Below are 21,739 nucleotides of genomic sequence, written 5' to 3'. Positions count from 1 at the left end.
TAGAGGTGTAAATATGAAGAAAGGTTATGAAGATTTGTTTTGTGGGAATGTATTCATATAGTGCAAGAAAATAGTGAATAAAGGGGTAGGATTAGATCATTTTTAACGTCTTCCTACTCCTTTTCGCACATGTAAAGTAAAATGTTTCAGTGCTAGCTGATGGAACAGATTGATTTGGGTATTTTTTGTATAACTATTTCTTCTTTTTACTTTTATATTGTTGTTTTTTTTCTCTATTTTACTTTAACATGTTCGAAATAAAGACATCAAATCAAAAATCAAATCAAATCAGTGCTTGAGGAAACACACAGGGTGTTTAGAAAAGCAGGCTCTTGCAAAATTAACATCATCATCACCCAGCAACAACAACATCATCCAGATTCCTTGTTAACCTGATGCAAACATTGATGCAAACAGCTTCTGGAAGCCAGTGGAATCAGATTTAGTTGAGAGTGATGTAACTTCATCCCTTTCGAAATAAATATCAGAAAGGCATGACGATAATCTGACGAGGCAATTGTTTCATCTGACAAAAATGACATGAAGAGCTGGGTATCATCTGCATAACTATCGCATGAGCTGATATTTGCACCAAGTGACGTGTGTATATAGGTGGAAGAAGGGGGGCAAGCACCGACTGATGTAGTTGCGACACTCCTTACCTTCACAATATTTTATAAGATCTCCCCTGTGAGATGGGGCATGAACCAGCGGGCAGATCCTCAGAGACCAGGCTCAGTAAGTAAGTTTGGAGAGGAGGATTTGTGTGTTCACTGTGTTAGTGGCAGCTGATGGACCCAGCAGCTCAGCCTTCATTTATTTTATTTAAGTTATATTTGGGGGTATGTTTTCCTTTATTCAATAGGAAAGCTGATGAGAGACAGGACATTTGGGGAGTAGAGAGTGGGGGAAGACCATATGCCGTATAAAATATGGACGTAGTATCCCTGAGGTCACCCATCTATTTCTGAAGCGCTGCTTTGAGGCCAATCGTCAGTGGGAAACATATTGCTGCTGTCGAGCAATTGTGACGTAAAGAGGCAGGCTTTGAGCCTCCTAGCCAACAGTTACAGTGTTCCTGCCTGTCAATCAAGTCAGCTCTTCCTCTCATCGGAAGACTTGTAATCTCAAAATCTTTCAAAAATTCACCCCCTGTAATGAGCTAACCAACTAGAAATGAGCAAGGCTGTTTGCCTTGTCAGAGGCTACAATCTATAATTTGGGAAAAGTTAAAAGGCTGAAAGTAGATTTCTTTATAAGTGCCCTCAAATGTGACTTTGAAAAAACATCTTTTGTAAGTCCTCAAAGAATTAAGCTTATAAGATTTATGCCACTTTGTTATGTTTTAGTTTTTTTTAAGTCAAAGGGAATATAACAACTGTTTGATACTTTAATAAATGTAGGTTGTGAAGACAGAAAGGGTAAATGTTGTTTATTTGTAAATGCACTGGCCACCCCTGCCTATGTGAGAGCCTTTAGCTGGGCCACCCCGGTCAAAAAGTTCTGGACACGCACCTGTTCATAACTGCTCTGTTTGTATAGAATCTTCAGGTAACTTGTGATTTGGCGCAATATAAATAAAGATTAAATTTTGCTAGAATCATATTTAACAGAAGCTGGAGTGTGCAGGAATTACTCCAATCGATCATAGGCATATTTGTTTTGTGGATAGTTTTGCTTTTTTATACTTTTATTCTGAAGGTGAGTTAGCCACGTTCCAGTGTTGTCACCTATGGTTGTCACGTTTGTAGCGTCAACTTGACAACCAGCTCCCACCGGCGCTTTCTCATGACGTCAAAACTCCGCGACAAGCTAACAAGCTAACTGAGTGACGGCTACGACTTCTAGAAGGTACGGGGCTAACGTCAACTAAACGTTAGCGGGCTAATCTTTGCCTGAAGTACAGAGACATCTGGTAGGAAACACACTTCACTGTTTCATCATGTTACATTTGATACAACACGTGTATCTAAAATCGGATTAACCGTTGCTGTTTACGGGATGTGATTAGCTTAGCGAGCTAGCTGCTCGTATCGTGGAGAACACGTCACGCCGGACTCCTTCCAAAAATCAGCCAAAACTGATTTACCTCACTATTAAGTTATACAACACACCTGTTACAGCCAACTTTAATACAAATAATGGACTATCGCGAACCACACTTGAGTTCGTCTTATGTTACACACGTTAATAACACCTGAATTCATAATAATTGAGGATTTTGTAGCGTCATCATCATCACTCCAGTTTTAAATCGGCTTAAATAGACAGATTTTTAAAAGGGGATTTGTTTAAATTTCATCTGTAAGTTATGTTCCGTGAGTTGAAACAAACACAGAGCAGATGAGCCCTTTGATTTTAGGTTGTTTGTTTCTGTGCTAACAGGCTAAGCTGACATCAGCCAGCTAACTTTGTTAGAAAATGACTCCCAAGTTCAGACTGACCTCCTCAAAAACTCAGCATCGACCACTGCTATCATTTGCCTTCTGTTGTTGTCGGCTTGTTGTGATCATACACAGAGGTGAGCAGTGTTGGCATTATAAACAGTGATGTAGAGTTATACTTAGCCTGAGTTTCTAGAATATTCTACAAGCTAATGCTATAGATGCTTTTCAACCGCAGGAACTTTCCCTAGGAACTAGGAACCCTTTGAGGAATTCTGACAGCAGGAACCAGAGTCTAATTTTGGTTCAGGTGCAATTAATCTCCTGCCTGAAAACTCCTGCTTAAGAAGTAGTACTTTCCAAAGGTCCAGGAACTCTAGGGGGCGGGGCCTGCTATCCTGTACATTTCTGATTGGTGGAGTACCTGCAATGTTTTTATTTCACCGGAGTCCACAGTAACATCACGCACCTGTGATTTACAAGGTTTAATAGCTATGTAACATTTGTCTTCTCTGAGCCTGATAGAGTGAATGAGTTTTTCTAATTAAAATGTCAAAATATCCTCACCAGATATCTGATTTTTAGTGATAATCTAAAGACATTTGTGAGGGATGCATCAGACTGAAAGTTACCAGTTAACAGGTTTGCTCTTTAAACCAAAACACCGGTCAATGCCTGCCATGACTTTTAAAATCCATCTTCTTGCTTTAAGATGAGTGTTTTAGGCGTGTTGAAATGACTTTGCGCTCCGTGAATTAGAGCTGAACCATTAATTGCATTTGCGATAAATCTCGATATGTTAAAACGCTATGTCTAATCGCAAAGGCTGCGATTTGACTGCTGAACGTGACTTGCGAGCATAGCGGAGCTGAACGGGGAAAGAAGTTACCGTTGTGCTTTAACCTGTCGCACAATGGCCCCAGGCTCCACAGAAAATGACACTGCAGAAAGTTTAGTACCAACGAGGGGCAGCCCGTCAGTGGTGAGGATTTACTTTGGCTTTAAAAAAAGAAGATGCTGCGCAACGACCAATATTGTGCAGAACCTGCGAACGTTTTCCATGTCAAAACCAATGCCAAATGCATTTATCCCTAAATAAAGATTTAATTCACGACACAATGTATATAACTGACGATATTAAACAGCTACATATCATATTGAGGTGTTCAAAAAGGTAACACGCTGAATATCAACTTGAGGACCAGACTTATAAATAATCTCTGCAGACGCAGAGTCATAGAGGGAAGTCTACAACATGTGGATTTACTGCAACAGGACAACTGAACAGAAACATGTTTCAGACTCACAATGTCCAGTTTGCTTCCTACTTGTTCTTATTGAGAAAAATGTTCACGTGGTCAGGTGTCAGCCGGTAGCGCAACCGGGTAATAATCAGTCCGACGGAGGAAAAAAAAAAAAGACCTGTCACTCAGCCGCAGCACCCAGCCGAGTGTCTCCGCTGCAACACCTTCGGTCAGTTGATTCACATCGAAACATGCTTTAAACTTAAATCACTTGTTTGGCAGAATTTTGTTAATTAGTTGTGGTGAACGCTTACAAGATTGCAAGTCAAAATATTTAGTAAGTTTACAACTGTAATTCAAGTAGATAAATAAACCGTCTTTCGTATTAATTTAACGCTTCATTTGCCTTTATCTGAACATAAGCCTAGCCTATAAGAAAGAACAATTACATCTGTTATTGTTTATTATAATACAGATTGATTTATTGCTTGTCTTTGTTGAAAAATACATGAGGAGAGGACCCTGAAAAAATAATCGCATATTAAATCGCATTCCCAATATTCAGGAGAATAATCGCAATTACATTATTTTCCAAAATCGTTCAGCCATACCATGAATCCATTTAAACTGCCATAAAGCATGATGAGAAACAGCACAAGAGGAAACTTTTCAATGCAATAGGCTAGTTCCTGAGGAAAGTCCCTAGTTCTGGGAAAAAGTTCCTGCGGTCAAAAAGCACCTAATATCTGGAACTTCAGGCTTGGTGGAAATGCAGATAACAGGCCACAGAACTGTGAGGGTATAAAGACAGAATAAACAGATTAGCGCTCGTACAGAGGTTTCTGGTAGATTGGAAAAACATCTTGTAAATTAATTTTTAAACAAAGAGAGAGGATGTGGAGTGTTTACCACATTGTCATTGTTTTCAATTGTAATCTCTACAACCTGTCTATGTTGTCTAATTATCTTTACTCATCTGTGTCTTTATTTAGCAGCAAATTCACTGTTTTCTGTTTGTATTTTTTGTTAAACCCAACCTGTTTTATGTGCAGTATATACCTGGTTTTATTGCTTCAGTGTATCACACATTTTCTTCTGTTATTATTTTTGATTTAGTGTTTCCCATGCCAATACATCTTTATAGAATTTAATTTAAAATGCCTGATTCTCCTTTCTGTTGCTGTTTGTAGGGTCTCTCTCCCTCAGTTAACACAGAGAGATCTGATCCTCCGTCACCATGACAGACAACAAGCGTCTCGCCTTCTCCATCATCCAGTTCCTCCACGATCAGCTGCAGTCAGGGAACCTGACCTCAAGCGCTCAGGAGAGTCTGGAAGGTGAGTCTTGCTGTGTTCAGACCTAAGTGTAACAGAAAAACAACAAACAAGACGAGTCAGAGAAACAGACACGATGGACCAAAAACTGTAGAAGATGATCGTTGATTCGTCAGCAGGCTGTCAATACAGCAGCAGTGTTTGAATCATTGTTGGATTACAACTTCACCGTTTTCAGGGACACTAAATAAAGTGTCCTGATAAAGACGTGCATGCACGTGCATTAAGTATTCAATCAGAGTGAAACTATTTCAAGAAGTGTAGAGTTGTGGTGAAAATAGCAGGAGAACTTGTTCCCTCTGTCTGCTCCATGTGTTGCTAATCCACCCGCCCCCTCGCTGCTCACCACAGGTTCTGTCCTCTGCCCTCTCTGTAATTGATTTATGTGTTTATTTGTTTATTTATCTGACATTAAAGACGTTCAAGTTCCCACTAAAAAAGTGGTTTAAGTTTTGTTAGCTCACTTTGGTTCTATCACCTCCAGCAATAACTAAAAGTGGAAACTAAAAAGTGGTAACTCATCGTCAACTCAAGTCAACTTTATTTATATAGCACATTTAAAAACGACCAGTGTTGGCCAAAATGCTTTACAAGGTAAAAAGTTAAACATACATGAGGACAACAATAAACAACACAACATATCAGGATATTAATGCCCTCTTCACGAGGAGAAGGCCAAAGAGAAGAGATGGGTCTTCAACAAAGATTTAAAACATTCAACATTGGAGGCTGATCGTAATTGGAGTAGCAAGCCATTCCAGAGCTTGGGGGCCGCTGCTGCAAAGGCTTGGTCGCCCCAGGTATTAAGCCGTGTTTTAGGCACATCCAGGAGCAGCTGGTTTGTTACTGGATTGTGAACATGAAGAATATCAGCCAAGTAAGATGGTGCCAATCTATTTAGGGCCTTGTACGTTAAAAGTGCAATTTTAAAATCAATCCTGTCATGTGGAGCGGACATGCACGTTAATCACAGTTTAACCCCAGTCAGGAATAAATGATCAGATGGAGTGTTTACCTGGTTAATAATCTGAATATGATAAGATTGAACCACCCCGCTCGATCAGAATGAAATCTCCTCTCTAATGAGCCAGATTGAACCGGTCTGTTCTGAAGGAGGTACACTTTTCTTATCCGGATCCAGCTGTTATCCTGATTATAAGAGGAGCATGTACACATGCCTATTTTCACTAAATAAAAGTCCTACATTTCTGACTGATGTGATACCTGAAGTAAAGGACATATAACCAGACTCACTCTGGTCTCTGGTGGTTGCTTGAAGATCCTCTCTGAGGATTGAAGCTCCTCTCTGTAACTCCACCGTAAAACCAGAGTGGACTCCACCTCAAGCATTGTTTTTACTCTTATGCCTGATACAGGAGCTTTAATCCAGACAACACTCGAATCCGTCTCAGTGGGGCTTAGTTCTCAGATTCGTCTCACATGCTGCAAACCGTCTGCTCTAAGTTTTTGCTGCTAAGCCAACATGTGAGATATATTAAAATGCATTGTCATGTCATGTTATTTTTTAACTTTTGACGTATCATACCCATCTGTATTTCCTTGTTTTGGCTTCACATTTTCGATGAACACGTTCGTATAATTCTTGTTTCTGTTCCAGTCGACCGAAGTGTTAATCTTCTGCATTAAAGAGATGTTGGTGGTTCTGTGTGAGCTCCCCCTCCTCACGCAGAGCCAGACCTCCTCTCTGATAAACCGTCAGTTTATCTCATGCCACATGTTTCCCCTAACACTTAATATGCTCTGTCTCCTGCAGTTGCTGTTCAGTGTTTGGAGACAGCGTTTGAAGTTTCCACTGACGACCAGAGCCTCGCCGTACCCATGACGTTACCAGAGATCTTCGCCTCAGCTACATCAAAGGTAGACTCTGAGGAACAGGTATAGTGGGTCACACTAAAAGACAGATAAGAACATCCTGAGAGCGTGACTCTGAGGTTTTTTGAGCCGACTCCTCCAGTAAAGTTCTGACTCATTGTTTGTTTGTGCTGCAGCTTCCAGAAGAGTCTCAGGTCAACAACAACTCCACCCAGAACACCCTCTCAGAGGAACAGAGAGCTGAGGCTGAGACGCTCAAAACTGAAGGTAAACCTACCAGAAGAACCCTGAACATCAGTGTTGATTTCAGAAGACTGCCTTTATTTCTGTCCTGAAGTTTATCTGTCAGTAAAAAAAAAACTGATGTGATTCTGTCCTGACTTCAGGAAATGACCAAATGAAAGTGGAAAACTTTGGAGCTGCTGTTGAGTTTTACTCCAAGGCCATCGCCATCAACCCTCAAAATGCCGTCTACTACTGCAACAGGTCAGCAGGGTGAAGCCGTTCTTTACACATTTAGTAGTAAAACCAGAAAAAGATCAGACTCCTGCAGCCTGTCTTCATCACTCTGTGATGGTAGAGTAAGCTTTAATTCTCTTTTTCTTCAGGATCTTTTCATCAGTATGAGTCAGTCAGACGTCTCTACAAAGGATGCATTTATCAAAGCTGTCACCAGCTAGAAATACAGCAAAAAACAATGCCACACTTTACTCTGTTACATGAGAAACACATTATGTTATACAGGAAGGAGAGGAAGGGAGTGGGTGTTGTTACAAAGTCCATAAAAGATAAAGATTTTACCCCTCCATATATTTTATGTTTTATCTCCATCACACACACTGCTGCAGCTGTTATCCTGCAGCATCATCACACTGACACGCCTCTACAGGCTCGGCTTTCTGTGGCTCTGTTAATAGGATTAAAATGTGTACTACAGAAGATAGCACAAGATGGTCACAAGTGGGGAAAAAAACAGTTTTGCATCTAATAATCAAAGGGCGTCTTTGATATCTGACTGAGTCTGCTTTTAATGTTTGCATCACTGCACACAGACTGCTCTCTGTGTCACAGCTGATTCTCTCAAACTGGAGTTACAGATGAAGAGCTGATTTTGTGTTTGTGTGCTGCAGGGCTGCAGCGTACAGCAAACTGGGGAACTACGCTGGAGCAGTGCAGGACTGTGAACAAGCCATCAGCATCGACCCAAACTACAGCAAAGCCTACGGGAGGATGGGGTATGAAACCAGCTCTCTGTCTGTCATGTCAGCTGTCAGGGAGCGTGTGTCAGAGCAGCTGCTGCTCTCTGCATACACTCAGTGTTTTTTAAGTTGTGCCACTACAGCTTTCAGGCTTTCCCACTCCTTAAAAGTAGAAGTAAGAGTAAGTTCTTGGTTTCACAAGACAGCAGAGGATGTGCTCAGAGTGTCTCCGGATAAATAAAGTCATAGAGGATGAGTTCAAGGTGCTACATTCTTGTAATTAGACGAGGAAAGTTGAATAACATGCTCACAGAAATGTGTTGTTTTGTTGTTGTTGTTGCTGGTTGGATTTGTGATGTGTTCACTGTCGTCTCTTTGTGTCGTTGTTTTGCAGTTTGGCTCTGGCCAGCCTGAACAAACACACAGAAGCAGCCACTTACTATAAGAAAGCTCTGGAGCTGGACCCCGACAACGACACGTACAAAACCAACCTGAAGATCGCAGAGGAGAAGATGGAGACGTCCAGTCCAGTAAGACCAGAGGAGACAGAGGGAGAAGGTTACCTGACCTGTGGCAGAGTGAGGGCTCTGTACTCATATATCTCTCTCTCTCTCTCTCTCTCTCTCTCTCTCTCTCTCTCTCTCTCTCTCTCTCTCTCTCTCTCTCTCTCTCTCTCTCTCTCTCTCTCTCTCTCTCTCCTCTCTCAGACGGCAGGGATGGGGGGAGTCGACTTGGCTGGTTTGCTCAGTAACCCCGGCTTCATGAACATGGTGAGATCTCAGACTGTCCTCTCTTAATGCTTTAAACATTATTAATTCTCTGTTTTTATCTCTGAGTGTTTTATTTTATATTTACTGTGTCTTGTATGTCCTGTCTGACCTGTCTCTCTCTGTGTGTCTGCAGGCGTCATCTCTAATGAACAACCCTCAGGTTCAGCAGCTGTAAGTTAACTAATGTTTATAAGACTCTGTGTTCCACCCTTTCTTATTCCCCTGGTTGCTCAGGTTAAGTATCTGTCATCCCTCTTTCTTCCAGGATGTCAGGGATGATGTCAGGAGCGTACGGCGGGATGGGAGCAGGAGGAGGAGGACTAGGAGGTGGACTAGGAGGAGGACTAGGAGGAGGACTAGGAGGAGGACTTGGAGGAGGACTTGGAGCTGGACTAGGAGGACTAGGAGGGGGGCTAGGAGGAGGAGGAGTAGGAGGAGGTGGAGGAGGAGGAGGAGTAGGTGCAGGAGGAGCAGGTGCAGGAGGAGCAGGTGCAGGTGCAGGTGCAGGTGCAGCCTCAGCAGCAGCAGCAGCAGCAGCCCCCGGAGCTGCTGGTGCCCCTGGAGGAGGAGATTTATCAGGACTGATCCAGGCGTATGTAATCGAGCAGAGACAGTTTAATTTTCTTTTCATGCTCAGGGGGTCAATGCAGAGGGTTGACGTTTCTTCTGTTTGTGTTTCAGAGGTCAGCAGTTCGCTCAGCAGATGCAACAGCAGAATCCTGAACTCATCGAACAGCTGAGGAGTCAAATCCGCAACCGAACGCCCAGCGCTGGGAACGAGGAGCAGCCATGACACCTAGAAAATACAGTAAATATTACAGATAATACTTTGAAAAAATTTGTTATAGAGCTAAATGAGAAGCGGCAATGTGTGACAGCAGCGTTATAATACAGAGGGAAGTTTACCGTAACAGCAGCAGCGAGTGCATTCACAACAGCTACATGTTGTTCTTTATTGCTACACAGATTCAGCAGACTCAAACAAAGATGCCCTGCATTTTGATCAGCAGACTGAAGCGATCTTCTACCGTGATTGTTGGTCACACAAATGTGTAATCAGACATCAGACATCTGTTTGATCCTGCCGGCTCTGATGTTCTACCGTGATCCTGTCTCACCTCTCTTACAACCTTTCATGCTGGCTCAGCTGCAGCAACTTGGTTCCCCTATTACCCCACTGTGACAGTTCTGTTTAAGGCAAATGTCACAGGGGCATAAAAGCCCCTTCTTAAATCAACAGTGTAAAAGGGGCTTCAGACATTTATGTCTTTTGTGCAACAGATCTTATTACATGTTATGTATTACATACAAACTGAGGGTGCCTAACGCTGCTATAAAAGTGAATGTGGGTAAATGATGTCACAATCTTCTGTCTGACAGTTCTGATATTGATTCACTTTTATTTTGGCGGTATGTAACCCAACCTTTCCTATCTCTGTTCCAGGTTTGTCAGGGAGTGTGTGTGTGTGTGGAGGAGAACAGCTGATTTGGATCATATATAACTTGAAGGACTCAAAGGAAGTTTTTGTTTTTCGTTCCATCACTGAATATTTTCCTGCACGAGAGAACAAAACACTGCGTGCAACTTTCAGGAGCCACGTCACCAAAAACAACAACAAACAGCCACTTCCTGAAGCTCTGTGTGGTTTTTAGGAAGAAGATTTTAAAGTAACACTGTAATATCAAACATGTAAAACCTAACAAAGATCTCGCTCTGATAGAAACATGGACTCGAGATGTTAAACCGTTTAAAACTGAAGCTTGAAATATCTTCTTAAAACTACACAGTGTAACTTTACATGTTTGTCCTGAACCTGGATGATATCTGAGGAGTGTGTGTGTATGGGAGTGTGAGAGTGCGTGTGTGCATGACAGAGTGTGTATCCTTGTAAGTTTAGAGAGAGAGAGCTGTTCACAGTCTTGGAATTAAAAGAGCATCTCAACATTTTACCCCTCCTCTTGTCTGATGTTTGATGATTCTAATAAAAAATATGTTCCACATTTTATCCTGAAACTTTGAATAACATTCAAAATCTGGCTGCTTGAAGAGGACTGAGGACTCTTTTACATGCTGTTAAATAAATAAAAACAAACACAGTCAACAGCAACAGTTAGAACAGGCCTGTGACATTAGAGATCATTTTACAGATATGACTCACACACTCTTAGGGGAAGAAGTACTTTGGTCCTCGCTGTCATGCCCCACCCTAAGGCAGCGTCATGGGGCTAACAACAATCCACAGCATGACTTTATAAGATTACAGAAAACACTTCAAACACCCAAAACCATGAGGTTTATCTTCCATAAACAACTGTGTTCAACCACTGTCTAAGTGCCCTGCATCTCAAACCTGGTCAGCTCTGTTCTCCTTCACAGGAGTTGATGTCTACAAATTGACAGCAGTTATTTATTACGTTTTTAAAATATATAATCTTTATACTTTCTTAGACTGTCTCTTGTGTATCAATTGCCAGATAATTTACCTCCAACCTCTGACTGATATTCTAAGTTGTATTTTAATTACAGTGTGCATTTACAAACCCACCATTAAAGCAACTGTGAGGAACTTTTGGTTAGTATTGATTTTGGCGCCCCCTGTGAACAAAATGTACAATGTCTTGTACATTTGAAAGCAGTGTTTTCAGACAAAGACCTTACCATGTTGTCTTTTAACAGTCTAATGTTTCCCTCAATGTGATTATTTGCCATGAAAAATTTAAGATAAAATGCAGTTTCTACCGCCAGCTGTCAATCATCTCGCCTGACAACTACTCTTTCAGTGATTTGAGACCTTACAAATGACAACAGATGAATTATCAGCCTTGTTGCTGATGGTCATAAAGAGGCATCAGTTTCAGTCTGTTTTTCAACCAGTTAAAAACACCTCATAGTGTCTTTAACAATTGACCATGAACAACAGCTCCAAAATCCTCTTCTGTCACTTAACACAATCATTTTACTAATATTCACATGGCAGGACATTCAAATAAAACAGTGTCAAACCCACCTTATTTAACCATCCTGATATGTTGCGGGTCAAATTGACCCTTTTTAAAGTCTATTTTAGGCAATATATGCCTTCAAAACAGGCTATATGCAGCATAACAATCTGGGCAACATGTGACAGAAGAGGTGTCGTGTTAGTTTATCAACATCACTTCATAAAAATAACTAAAAATAAAAATGTAAATAAAATTTAAAAAAATCTATGTCATGTAAAACTATTGTATTTATATTTAGGGCTTTCCAATGTACATTAAAAAAAGTTTTAACATTAATTTGAATGAAAAACAAGTGAGTTATCCTCATTGAACCATGATCTGTGAGAATTAAAGAACACCAATGGACTAAATCTTGATTTAAAGTAGTTAGTAATGGAGTTAAATATTAGTTTAAAAAAAATATGCATTCCGATTTTTTTGGGTTCTGACACTTTTGGATGATTGAATATGCCCAGGATATAATTGACCCAGGAACATTATTGCTGTTCCAGAGAAATGAACATAACAGGAGGGTTAAGACAGTTTGTAATTTAAACTCACATTATCCTTTAAGATTCTGAAATAATTTTTATAATTTCAATTTGAAATGTTTCCCGGTTAGGTAATTTAAATTAGATAAATATGCCTGAGCTTTACATTATAATGAGGATAAAACACGAGTTCCATTAAATTCATACCGCCCTTCTTTGCGTTACGTCATCAATTAATCCACCAATCAGCACCCAGAGAACAGATGACGTAAAGGAGGAAGTGCTGTCATACACCTGCTGCTGAAGGAGACGGAGGCTCGGGCAGGTAAACACGGTCCCTTTTTACGTCTTCACGGTTTATATTTTATGTTGTTGAGCTATTTTCCTGCATTCTTCAATAATCGTAGAAAAAGAAGCCGCTTCCCTTTATAATCGGATGCAAAGGTTTAGCCTCTTTAGCTGCTGGGGGTGCTAACAACAGCTAGCTTAGCTCATGTTTACAACTTTGTCAAGGTAGAAAGAAGGCGACCGGAAGTAGGTTGTAAATGTAATTAACTTCAACATGTCATTTTTTTGTTTTAGTGCACTAAGAAAAATCATACATGTTATGAAAATTGAAGCCTCGACAAAGATACCATAGAAACCAAAATCAAGTTATGAAACGCCGATGTACCCGGATGTAAGTGGAGTTTTATTTTGTAGTTTCTTCCGGAAGTAGCCGGTCTAATTTACGTTTCTTAACTTTTACCACCTGCAACATCGACATTAACAGAACCTTTTAAAAGCACACAATCAACGAGTTTACCGGGTTATAACTGCTCATATGTTTTTTATATTTAGTTTTAATGTAGTTTCCAGCTCTGAAGGATGAGCCTGCTGTGGAAAGATGTAATACACTCCAGACTTTTCTTCCTCGTTACAAAAAGGAGCGGATTGAGGAAATGTTTGATCTACCTGTACCTGTCAGAAATCTGTAATGACAACACCTGTTCAGTTTGTTTCCTCAGGACGAGTCTCTTTTCAGAATTTAGGACTTTACATTTATACTGTTCAGAACAGGGTGTTTTTTCTTTTAATATTAAGTTAGTTTTTTATGATGAACTCAATTCAGGCTCCTTTTATCCGAGCATACAGCCTGGAGTGCAATGAAATGAGTGACACAAGAACAGGTACAGTGTGAAGAAATATGAATATTAAGCGATATCTAGCGGTCTTACTCACCCTTCCTGGTCATGAGAGGATGGTGGCCTTAGAGGACAAAAAGCTCCTGTAATGCATGTTAAGTGTGATCCTCCATTTGTCAAGTTTTTACCATCAAACACATCTATTAATACATATTCTTCAACACACAACAACCACTCTCATCTTCTGCTATGGTTCTTCGTCAGAAGTGGTACCTAGGTTAAATACAGTAATGGGGCTAAAGCCTGGTTTATACTTCTGCGTTGACATCTTATTTTCCGATGCGGTCATGAGCACCACATACTGGTGCACCGATGTGTTAGCGTTGCTCTGCAGTACCCAACCAAATTGGTTGTAGGCAGTGAGATTTCTCTTATAGTTGGGTTGCCAGCTTCCTGCCCTGCTACATTTTCTGCTTGCTTTTTCATAGAGACTCTGAGTGTGTTAATTTTTAATTTGTTTAATTGGAGCTGATACATGTTGCTGATCATACAGCAATTATTACATGGAAGAATAGAGAGGAGAATTTGGAGGGTTTAGGCAGTAGTACAAAATTAAACTACTCTAGTTAAAGTTCCTAAAACTTGTGTTTGAGTGCAGTGATTGTGTTTTCACTTCCTTGTGTCTTTCCGGCACTCCTCTAACGTCTCACTCTCCATCTCAGTCTCTGTCCCAGTGGAACCACTAAAGATGTCCCAGCAGCACCAGTAGAGCAGTAGCAGTGTCAGCTGGGCAGAGCTTTAGGATGGAGATCCTGGTGGCCAAGCTGCTTGGCCTGCTGGGATTGTTTGGCCTCATGCTAGCTGGCGTGCTGGTCCCAGTGCGCCTCCTGTTGGTGGACTACGACAAAGCGCACAGATACAGGAGAGCTCTGTCTCTGTGTAACTCGTTTGGAGGAGGCGTGTTCCTCGCAACATGCTTTAATGCACTGCTGCCAGCTGTTCGAGACAAGGTAACACACACACACACACACACACACACACACACACACACACACACACACACACACACACACATACACATTAAAGCAGGAAAAAGGAGGGAATGTTCAAACCAGGCTTAAGTGCCTCGTGTAATTAGTGCCCTCACAGATCTTCTCATGGCCTCTCAGTCAACAAAAGGTGACCGTTGAAGCACTCCGAGCCTCTGATGTGGAACAACATGTTGAAGTGTTTAATGCACTGTGGGCTCTTCATGTCTCTGTGGATATTTTCCAGTGATCTTTAGTCTGTTTTTTTGCTCCTCAGGTTTCCACCGTGTTCCAGCAGCTGAAGATCAGCAGCGACTACCCGCTGGCTGAGACGATGATGATGCTGGGCTTGTTCCTCACCGTGTTTGTCGAGCAGGCCATCCTCACCTTCAGGAAAGAGAAACCATCCTTCATCGACCTGGAGACCTTCAACGCCTGCGGCTCAGAGGCGGGCAGTGACTCCGAGTATGACACACCCTTTATCTCTTCTACCCGGGGGTCTGCAGGCGGGCGGCGCTCACATGGACACCAACACGGACACTTCAGCCCGGCAGAGCTTGCGGGGGCAGGGCCTCTGCGACTGGCCAGTCTGGTTCTGGCTCTGTCGGCTCACTCTGTGTTCGAAGGTTTGGCACTCGGCCTGCAGGATGACGCGGCCAAGCTGGGCAACCTCTTCCTGGGCGTGGCCGTGCACGAGACGCTGGCTGCTGTGGCGCTCGGGGTGAGCGTTGCAAAGGCGTCGCTGGGCATGAAAGATGCAGCCAAGCTGGGTGTGACGGTGAGCCTGATGATCCCACTGGGGATGGCGGTGGGGATGGGCATTGAGTCGGCGCAGACACTGGCGGGCAGCGTGGTGTCTGTTGTGCTGCAGGGACTCGCTGCTGGAACTTTCCTCTTCGTCACCTTCTTTGAGATTCTGTCCCGAGAGCTCGATGACAAACAGGACCGGCTGCTCAAAGTGCTTTTCCTCATTCTTGGATACGCAGCCCTCGCCGCTCTTGTTTTCATCAAGTGGTGACACACAGGAAGCCCATGCACACATACACACACACACACACACACAACACACAACACACAACACACAACACACATAGCATTACCAAAGTTAAAGTCAGCAGAGTTGAAGTGAGAGGACAGAAACATGACTGATATTTTGGCACTCCTGCAAACAAAGATCATTTTTAATAACACTGCGAAGGTAACAATAAATCTTATACTCATAGACCTCCAGAGGTTCAACTTCTCATCTGCTGCAGTGATTTGCAGGTGTTTTGATGAAATGACGACATCCCTTATGGGTGCATTCAAAGATCAAACACAAACACTAACCTCTTATCACAGATTCTACATTAAAGTGTAATATTTGGATTTCAGTGAGGGAGGTGTTCTGGTCTCTGTAGTACAAGTGGTCAATCAATCAATCAATCTTTATTTGTATAGCGCCAAATCACAACAAACGTTATCTCAAGACGCTTTTACAAACATAGGAGGTCTAGACCACTCTATGTCAATATATATCTAATCTATCAGAATATATATCTAAAAAAGAAATGTTCATCAAAGACGACAGATTGGCCATAATCCTCCTGTCAGCCACCACCTCCACAGGGTCCGGGACTGAGCTGGCCTTCTTCACCAGTGTGTTCAGTCTTGCTCTCCTGTATCCTGTCCACCCACAGCAGGTCTAATCCCTCCAATGTGGCGTTCGAGTCCGGTGTTAGCTCTGTTAGCATGATGCTACTCTGCCAGTATTCCCTCTGGTGCTGGGTTAGCTCGTCCACCTTATCGTAGATAGATCTTACATTCCCCATAACGGTGGGTGGAAGGACAGGTCGATGTCGTCTTTTCTTAGCTTGCACCTCTATACCAGCACGTTGTCCTTGCCTCCTTCTCCTCAGCTCGCAGGGAACATTGGGCCTAGTATCTAGGTACCTAGTGGTCTTAACCAATCATCCTAGCTCCCATCGTTGGTAATCTGAGGAGGATTTATTTCTCTCTATAAACAGATATCTGCATGAAGAGCAGCTCACAATCAGTTCTAGATCAAACACTTACACAGAGACACAAATCTGCTTGGTGCTGTGTCACTAAAGACAATCAGTGTTTACATTTCCTAACTTCCTGGAATGCACCAGAAATGATGGATCCCACCTCCATTCAAAAAACAAACATTAAAACATGTTTTCCTCTCCTCTTAAGGACAGACCTGACAAAGCTTTTTACTTTCAGCTACATCTAACCTGTAATTACAGATTCTGCGTATATAGGTTGAATCTGTATCTCAGGGTCTGGATTCTAGTCGGAGAAGTGTTCTGAGGGGTATACTACGAAGCAAGTTCAGCATATCCTAGTTATCTTCTCCTGATCCATCTTCACTGAACCGGACAAAGGAGATTGCGCTAATCTGTCACACGAAGCCGGTTATCAACATGTTGAGTCAATCCAGAATTACCCTGAGCGGGTTCACATGAACGGGGCGGAGAAGGCAACATGTGACCAATCACAGACACGGACAGTCTGCCGTCAGCACATCCACATGAATTTTAAACACTGCACTGATATAAGAGAAATATGAAGAAGTTAAACACATAATCCAGATTAACTTCAACACAGCTGTTTGAAACATGAAGGAAGAACTGAGGGATCAGACAAAAACAGTTTGAATGCGCAAATTACGTCTCATTTCCCATCTTAGTGCAGATATATCTGACTATAATAACTGTTTATTCCCTGACAGTGATCTCGCTCTCTGATTTAATTTTGTGTCGCGTGTGACAGTTTTAGACATAATATTTCAGCTGCAGCCCTGATGGTATCATACTGAGCGCTGTGGTTAAAGGACTAATACAAATGAGAACATGATTCAAAGTGATAAGCACGCGCAGTTTTATATTTAATGCAGTAAAACGATTTAATCTGAATAATCTGACTTCAGACTCTGTTTATATGATGTAGGGAAAGATAATGAATAACTGTCATCAGTAATTTATATATAAAATCATACAGGTAGACAAAGTGTCCTGCCCGTCTCTTCTCCACTGCAGGCTTGACAGCAGTTCGCCCCCCTCCCCTCGCGATCAGCTCACAGAGCTCCGTGATGGAGCGAGCTGATTGGTCAGTGGGTGGAGTTTTCTAAAAACTTATCTCTGATCCTAGCAGGTTAGGAGTTCAGCATGAGTAACCATGGTTATATACCCTGGTAAGGAGTGAACCACCTTCGAAAATCCAGAGTTAACCCTGAAGTTACCTCAATAACCGCAAATCTGGCTTCGTAGTATACCCCTCTGGTCTCTGTCTTTAGTCTGAGTATATTGACCAATCAGGTGTCAGTATGCTTTGGTGTCTGTAGGAAAAACAGTCAGTATGTAGAGCAACAGCAGGTGTTACAGAATTCTGAGATCAAACATATAATTCTGGCTTTGATCTCAGAATTCTTAAAAAAAGGAACATTCCGTGAGGTAGGTCAGACCTAATAATTAGGGATGCACCGATCCGATCCTGGTATCTCATATCGGCTAGATCGGAATCAAAAAGCAAGATCGGATATCGAGACAAGGGGCCGATATATAGTGCCGATCCATATGGCAGATCTATTCATCTCAGTTCTATGCTTTTCTGTGTTTACAATATCTATTGGTTATGAAGATTAACTCACCAGATTACACATTTATAATCACATTAAGGAATAGAGATTGTTAAATCAATACCGGGATTGGATCGGCTAGTATCGGTATCAGCAGATACCAAAGCCCAGGTATCGATATCGATATCGGTATCGGGATTTAAAAAGTAGGATCGGTGCATCCCTACTAATAATACTAAAAATATCAGTGGCCCAATCGTCTTTCATAGACCTCCATTCAACAAACAAACATAGTTTTCTTCTCCTCTTGAGGACAGACCTGACAAAGCTTGACTTTTGACCTCTGACTCTGCATTATGATGTTGTTATTTCAGTAAACTTAAAACACGATAATTACAAGAAAATCACAAGAACATCAGTTTCTGTTTCAGGTTCTTACCACTGAAGGAAACCAGACTGAAGCCTCTGTGAAATTTAGTTTACAATGAAACTAAGAAACACCACAAACAGATGAACTGACGCTCCTCTAGGGGAGGTAAGGAACCAAAAAATGATGGTGTTTAGTTTACAAGCAGATCAGGGGGGCTGAATTTCACTTAACCTTTGATCTGAACACAGTTATTAACTGGACTGTGAACAGAGGCAGCGTACGGAAAAGGAAGTCCTTTACGGCTTACCATTGGATACACCAGAATTACCAGGAAGCTCGCTGTCACTCTTGGAGTCATACATCGTTGCAGATAAAAGCCAATCCCACTAACAGTGATCTTGCGCAGAGGAAATCTGGACCTGCAGCGGTTTTAAGCTATCTTTTGGATAACATGTTTCCTGTGATCAACATACGTCCTTCTTAGTAAGACTCTAACGCCAAATTTGGAAGAATTTGTACTTTTCCTTTTTTTTACAATCATGTTTAAATTGATAAGAGATTGCTCTCTTCTTTGTCGGTGCATTTATACTTTTGTTATCATGATCTAAGAATCAAAACTCTTTATAATCTTTACTCTGTCCCTTTAACTCCTACGCAGTGATGCACAGGTGTGCTCCAGGACACTGTGGCATCACTGTGGTGTGTCAAACATGAGAACCGTGATCATCCAGAATAATACATGATATTACTGATGAAGTTAAAACACTCTGTGTTGCAGCTGGTAAAGGTGGAACTCATTTTAAGACTTTGTACTGCTGGGTAGTTTGTGAGTATTTATCAGGGATCAATAAATGTTTATTGATATTATATCTTTATTTATTTGTTCATATATTTTGTATTAATGATATAAAGTAACTGGAGTCAAACGTGTTGCAGTAAAGTATATTTTCCTCCAGACTAAGTAGAAACAATGGGGTGAAGTAGCAGACAGTTAAAGAGGAGATGTGTGCAGCGCGTCTGTAGGCTTTACTCTGCTGCTCATGTGAAGATGAAGTTGAATACATGATGAAGGTTTCTCTGTCTATTTAATAAACCTGCTGTTTTATATTAAACTTCTTTCTGTAGTAAAATCAAATCAAACCAGTGCAGCCTTTAAACCCGACTAGAAGAAATGTATAAATTAAATCTTTATTTTTATGATTTGATGTTTTCATGTCGTAATGTATAACACGTGTTCATGGTTTGTGTCATTTCATTGTTCCATGTTTCTCTTGTGTTGTCTTCATTAAATAGATTATTTTGCTTGTTAATGGAGAGACTCCTGATCATTTATCTGATGAATGTTGTCATGGTGTTTGTTTTCACTCTGCAGACGTGTCGACGCTGAATTGCAGGGGAGATGAGAGGAGCCACACGGTGACAAGTTCCCATACATCTTTAAATAATTGCTGCTGTTTAAATACCTTCAAGCAGTAAAAAAAACAAAAGACATCATAAGAGGATTAAGGAGCAAATGAATAGATGAACAGCAGTAAGAAGAAATGAGCAAACAATTGTCTCGTGTTATTTTGGACAGTGACTTTAAGTTTGACAAGCAGATAAGCTCTATTGTTAAAACAAGCTTCTTTCAGCTAAGACTATTAGCAAAAGTGAAGCCTTATCTTCCCAGAAATGATTTCGAGAGAGTTATTCACATCTTTGTTACTTCACGCTTAGATTACTGTAACTCTTTGTTTGTTGGTCTCAACCAGTCAGCATTGTGCCGCCCACAGGTCGTCCAAAATGCAGCCCCCTGCCTGCTGACTGGAAAGAAACGGCAGGACCAAATCAGTCCGGTCCTTGCATCTTTGCACTGGTTGCCTGGGAACTTTAGGATCCAGTTCAAAGTCTTATTCATTGTTTTTAAGTGTTTAAATGGTCTGGCACTGTCTTATTCATCAGACCTTGTACAGCCTCACAGTACTTCCAGAGCACTTAGGTCATCAAACCAGCTGCTCCTGGCAGTACCTTGGTCCAGACTCTCGACTCGTTGGGACAGAGCCTTCTCAGTGGTGGCCCCAAAGCTGTGGAACAGCCTACCTTTCCAGGTTAGAGCTGCACAGTCTGTTGAGCACTTTAAAACACTACTGAAAGCCCATCTTTTCTCCTTGGCGTTCAGTCCCAGCTAAACAAGAATCCTTGGCTTCTAACTTTTTTACTCTTTTATTTCCTAAATTGAGCTCTTACTATTCTTTTATTGTTTTTATACATTTATTGTTATATTTTTGTATGATTATATTGTATTTTAATAACTGTACAGCACTTTGGTCAACTGAGGTTGTTTTAAATGTGCTTTATACATAAAGCTTGACTTGACTTTCCTCAAAAACTGCAGCAGGTCAGATCTACTTTTCCTTTTTTACTTCTACCTTATCCCACTGTTGGTTATATAAACATTTTTCTTGTGGTGCTTTCCACTGACATTTTCTCCCATCACGTTTAACCTGAAAGGATGCTGCTGGGTGTTGTTGCCTTGTTTGATCTGTCCAGCAGGGGGCGCAAAACACTAAACTGGGAGCATTTCAGTAGAGAATCTGACTGCTAGATTTCACTGAGTATTGTTATTCCTACACACTGTACCTTTAAGTTTGGCTTGGACTCTCCTGGACCAGAAAGTGAATCATTACATCACAGAGAATTCTTGAACTGTCACACCTCAGCCCGGCCTCTAACAGCTCTGATTGGATTAGAGCTGTCGCACCTCCATCAATTGTTTCTCGACACTTTAATTGAAGCTCAGTGAAACGTCAGGACCAGCACCACCGCAGTGCTCTGATTAATCTCATTAATTTCAGGCCTGCTGTAAACGATTAATTCGATTGATCTTCAGGTTGTAGAGCCGCCGTCACTTAGATCCTTCCAGGTGGATCTGTTTGAACCTTTTGCAGTCCACTGTAAAAAATGAAGTAAATCCAAGAGGTGAAATGGACTGTAGTCGTTGTCTGTGGGCTCCTTTTTTACAATAAATTAACTGATAAATAATAATTACTCAATAAATCCTTACTATATACTACCACTTTAATATTATCTACCAGCATGTTATAATCATGAAATCCATCCACTCCATTTCTTCCCCTTATCTGGAGCTGGGTTGCAGTGGCAGCAGGCTAAGCATGTTGGCCCAGACATCTGTCTCCTCAGTAACACTTTCCAGCTCCTCCTGGGGGATCCTGAGGCGTTCCCATGCCAGATCGGAGATAGCTATGGGTCTACCTTGGGGTCTCCTCCTAGCTGGACACACCCTGAAAACCTCCAAAGGTCAAAAACCTGGAGGACCTTTATCAGATGCCCAAACCACCCGAACTGACTCCTTTTTAAAAAAGTAAGGAAACTAATTCTATCCGCCTGTATCTGTGAT

The 21,739-nt window shown here is 41.6% G+C and overlaps 2 protein-coding genes across 4 annotated transcripts; both read left to right on the top strand.

Annotated features, from left to right (window-relative positions):
- The first annotated feature begins 1,764 nt into the window (after positions 1–1,764).
- On the top strand, positions 1,765–10,714 carry sgta (small glutamine-rich tetratricopeptide repeat (TPR)-containing, alpha). Of its 2 annotated transcripts, none has more exons than XM_034674049.1 (12): positions 1,765–1,915; positions 4,819–4,965; positions 6,737–6,858; positions 6,972–7,062; positions 7,182–7,281; positions 7,926–8,030; positions 8,389–8,524; positions 8,702–8,764; positions 8,898–8,935; positions 9,030–9,356; positions 9,446–9,572; positions 10,209–10,714. In XM_034674049.1, the coding sequence occupies exons 2-11, from the start codon at positions 4,866–4,868 to the stop codon at positions 9,555–9,557; spliced, it is 1,194 nt and encodes a 397-aa protein (XP_034529940.1). In that variant the 5' UTR covers positions 1,765–1,915; positions 4,819–4,865; the 3' UTR covers positions 9,558–9,572; positions 10,209–10,714. The 2 variants fall into 2 exon arrangements, with proteins under 2 accessions (XP_034529940.1, XP_034529949.1); XM_034674058.1 differs by having other exon boundaries at positions 1,766–1,915; positions 6,737–6,840.
- Positions 10,715–12,476: 1,762 nt separating this feature from the next.
- LOC117808289 (zinc transporter ZIP3-like) lies at positions 12,477–15,762 on the top strand. Of its 2 annotated transcripts, none has more exons than XM_034677951.1 (3): positions 12,477–12,562; positions 14,084–14,371; positions 14,667–15,762. In XM_034677951.1, the coding sequence occupies exons 2-3, from the start codon at positions 14,165–14,167 to the stop codon at positions 15,405–15,407; spliced, it is 948 nt and encodes a 315-aa protein (XP_034533842.1). In that variant the 5' UTR covers positions 12,477–12,562; positions 14,084–14,164; the 3' UTR covers positions 15,408–15,762. The 2 variants fall into 2 exon arrangements, with proteins under 2 accessions (XP_034533842.1, XP_034533851.1); XM_034677960.1 differs by lacking the exon at positions 12,477–12,562 and adding an exon at positions 12,793–12,916.
- The last annotated feature ends 5,977 nt before the right edge of the window (positions 15,763–21,739 follow it).

Source organism: Notolabrus celidotus, chromosome 2 (assembly GCF_009762535.1).
Source record: "Notolabrus celidotus isolate fNotCel1 chromosome 2, fNotCel1.pri, whole genome shotgun sequence".
Taxonomy (NCBI): Eukaryota; Metazoa; Chordata; class Actinopteri; order Labriformes; family Labridae; genus Notolabrus; species Notolabrus celidotus.
Note: the sequence above shows the minus strand (reverse complement) of the source record. Positions and strands in the feature narration are given on the sequence as shown.